Source organism: Gossypium hirsutum, chromosome D09, assembly GCF_007990345.1.
Source record: "Gossypium hirsutum isolate 1008001.06 chromosome D09, Gossypium_hirsutum_v2.1, whole genome shotgun sequence".
Lineage (NCBI taxonomy): Eukaryota > Viridiplantae > Streptophyta > Magnoliopsida > Malvales > Malvaceae > Gossypium > Gossypium hirsutum.
Window position 1 is genome coordinate 37,962,534 of NC_053445.1, and position 3,360 is coordinate 37,965,893.

A 3,360-nucleotide genomic window follows, 5' to 3' on the forward strand; every position below is an offset into this window, starting at 1 on the left:
AAATACAATTACAGCTATTTTAACAAAACATATAAATATTAGTGGTCAAATTTATGATTAAGCCAAAAATTTTACCAGGGTAAAATAATGCTGTTAAAAGATTAAAACTAAATTAAAAGTTAAAAAATATGACATTTGGAAAACGACGATAAAAATAAATGTTATGCAAGGAACTGCAAGAATATTCTTGCTCACCATGGGGTATAAACCGTGAAACCATACATGGATGAATGATGTCAATGGCAATAATCTAATTGGTTCAACATCAAACTGCGTCCAAATTTCTCTCAAATCATTTTTAATATTTTTGGGGTTTCTTCAAATAATTGATTACTAAGTCTGAAGCATCAAAACTTGGATCAGGTAGGCCTGTTGGACCAATTGGTCTTTCCTGCCAGTTTCTTCACCATACGAATTACCTGTAAATTTATGAACAAAAATCATTAAAATTGGCACAAATTTCCATAAGCAACGTAATTTACTTTAATTCACAGCATTGTAAATCATCTGCCATTTCTAACTTTTGAATTGAGAGAGAAGGTCAACCAAAACTCCTAAGCCCCACAAGAGGAACAAAACCATAAAAAAAAACCCATAAATCCTCAAGGAATCATTATATTCTCTTTTAGAGATGCTTCCAGGTTGGATGTTTGAACTTGTAACTACTATGTCAATCACTGATAATTACAGCAATTTACTCTGTTTTTCCATTTTCCAACTTTGTTTTTTTCCAGATTTGGTGATCAAAAGAACAACAATCAACCATGTTCATTTAACTGCTCTTCTGTCTCTGTTAACTGATTCTTGGAAAAGGCGGCTGTTAGCATCTGCAGGTCAAAAGGAAATCAAGCACAAGTTTGGGATTTTGAATGGTGAGTAAAGCTGTCTCTTTTTTCTTTCTTTTATTACAATCATTAAATTAAAAGTGCATTTGCTAGATCTACCCTTTTTTGCTGATGAGATTTTCTTGAAATGGTTTTTTTTTTGGTAAGGCCACACAGTTGCTTCCTGCTCAACTGGAAACTGATAGTTCACCTGAGGATCCTCCACTTGTTTCACCTACAGTCAAACTCAGTGATGGCAGACATATAGCTTACAGAGAGAGAGGTGTGCCCAAGGCCAAATCTAACTGCAAGATCATCATTGTTCATGGCTTTGGTAGCTCCAAAGATATGAATTTTCAAGTTCCCCAAGTACTGCCTTTTACCTCTCTTCTCAAATGTTACACTGCTTTGAATGTTTAATGAAACCTGGGCTTGGATTAAGTGTTAGATACGAGGATGTATTTAACATTCCATACAGACTTGATCACATTCAATCATTGCTGTTTTTGTCTTTTGCCTGAATATGTGAATGTTAAGTGGAGTTAACTTCGCAATTGGTTAAGTTTCCAGGAACTAATAGAGGAACTGGGAATATATTTTCTGCTGTATGATCGTGCTGGCTATGGCGAAAGTGATCCGAATCCAAAGCGGTCGGTTAAAAGCGAGGCACTCGACATTCAAGAGCTTGCTGATCAATTACAGCTAGGACCAAAGTTTTATGTGATTGGAGTCTCAATGGGATCATACCCCATCTGGAGTTGCCTCAAATATATACCAGAAAGGCAAACTACTTTGAACTTTCTGATGCAAACTAAGCTTTGTTGCTTCACTTCTAAGTAATCTACTTGCCTGTTGATTATCTGCGCAGGCTAGCAGGTGTTGCGATGGTAGTTCCGGTCATCAATTATCGATGGCCGTCCTTTCCCGACAGCTTGACCAGAGAAGATTACAGGAGACCACTTGTGAAGCTGTTGTATTGGGTAGCAAAATACACCCCTGGCCTACTACACTGGTCGGTTACTCGAAAATGGTTCCCTTCACCTTCTGTCATGGAAGAAAAGCCCGTATTCTTCAATAAAAGAGTTATGGAAGCCCTGAAGAAAACAGAAGGATTCCCCATGCTTACCAAGGTAAAGATAAAAACATTCTAGATCACCACCGTCGTCGAATGATCATTATGTTGACAGTTCATGTTTTGCGCCGTGACAACAGGAAAGATTACGAGAACGATCTGTTTTCAATACACTCCGCAATGACTTTCTAGTCTGTTATGGTGATTGGGACTTTGATCCAATGGAACTGACTAGTCCATTCCCTCAAAACCAAAACTGTGTTCATATCTGGCAAGGTTACGAAGATAAGATCGTTCCATTCGAACTTCAACGATGCATTTCGAAAAAGCTACCATGGATCCAATACCATGAAGTTGCTGATGGTGGACATTTACTCGTGCATTATAATGGTTTACGAGAGGCCATATTACGAGCAATACTGCTTGGAGAAGAACATCACCTGTACAGACCAAGTGCAGATAAAAAACTGTCCCCTAAATTATCCATTGTTTCCTTTCATTCTTTGGGTATTGTTTGTTGATAAAATGTAAATATGTGGGTTTAGATTCATAAACTTGTGTTTGCATAAGATTTGTTATTCATTATTCAATGATTGGGATTTGTTTGCTATAAAACTTTTGTTGATAAATGTTCATCTATGGACATTGCTAAGCATTCAATGCATTCATGAAAGAGACCCAAACACAGTGAAAAGATGATGAAAGCATGTGATGAATGTGGCGATGGTGACATAAGTGAGCATCTGGCGAACACATTATGAGTAAGTTTCACAGGGACACATGCAGGTATGGGACACTGGTACAGATACAACTCAGAAGAAACAGGGCAGTCTGAAACTCAAAACTCAAGATAAGTGCAACATCATCATGATTTAGCTAGGCATAGATACAAGTGAGTATTTATATTGTCAAATATTTGAAATGGAAAAATAATATGAATTTTACATTCATAAAAATGCATAGAATTTTAAATTCAAAGTTGACATAATTAGAACCTGTGTAAGGTACTTAAATGTCATAGGTATATCCAGTTTTCTCTCCTATTAATAAGAAATTAGGAAAAGAGTTAATAATTGGTCAAAAATATAATTTATTTAAAATTTCAATTAAAACATTGGGTGTAAAAACAATGGAAGGAACTTTGATTTGGAAATATTTTGCATCATTTTCAACTTTTGATTATATCTGCACTTTTTGGCGCAGTGTCTAAAATTACTCATAGTTACTCTTTAACCTATAAATAGGAAGATAATATGCTTCAGCACATTTGAACTCACTTCCTCCTACCTTGACATCGAACTAATATTCAATTGGTCTTTTTCCTTAATTTTAAAATTCTAAAAAATCTTGTTTTCTCATTTGGAAGTTTCAAACCTTTTATGTTTGTGTTAGATTTTTGTGATTTCTCTTCATGTTTTTGTTTCAAACAAACTTAGGATGGGTTTAGATGGGTAGCGAGGTGCG

At 35.7% G+C, this 3,360-nt stretch overlaps 1 protein-coding gene across 2 annotated transcripts; it reads left to right on the forward strand.

Moving 5' to 3' along the window:
• Positions 1-490: 490 nt before the first annotated feature.
• On the forward strand, positions 491-2,511 carry LOC107891514 (uncharacterized). Of its 2 annotated transcripts, XM_016816348.2 has the most exons (6): positions 491-641; positions 735-872; positions 993-1,193; positions 1,395-1,606; positions 1,693-1,954; positions 2,037-2,511. In XM_016816348.2, the coding sequence occupies exons 2-6, from the start codon at positions 870-872 to the stop codon at positions 2,415-2,417; spliced, it is 1,059 nt and encodes a 352-aa protein (XP_016671837.1). In that variant the 5' UTR covers positions 491-641; positions 735-869; the 3' UTR covers positions 2,418-2,511. The 2 variants fall into 2 exon arrangements, with proteins under 2 accessions (XP_016671837.1, XP_016671838.1); XM_016816349.2 differs by lacking the exons at positions 491-641; positions 735-872 and having other exon boundaries at positions 1,388-1,606.
• The last annotated feature ends 849 nt before the right edge of the window (positions 2,512-3,360 follow it).

Excerpts from the sequence above, each read along its gene's own strand:
- LOC107891514 (XM_016816348.2), top strand. Across the intron at positions 1,607-1,692 it reads CTCAAATATATACCAGAAAG|GCTAGCAGGTGTTGCGATGG; the intron begins GCAAACTACTTT and ends TTATCTGCGCAG. Across the intron at positions 1,955-2,036 it reads GATTCCCCATGCTTACCAAG|GAAAGATTACGAGAACGATC; the intron begins GTAAAGATAAAA and ends CCGTGACAACAG.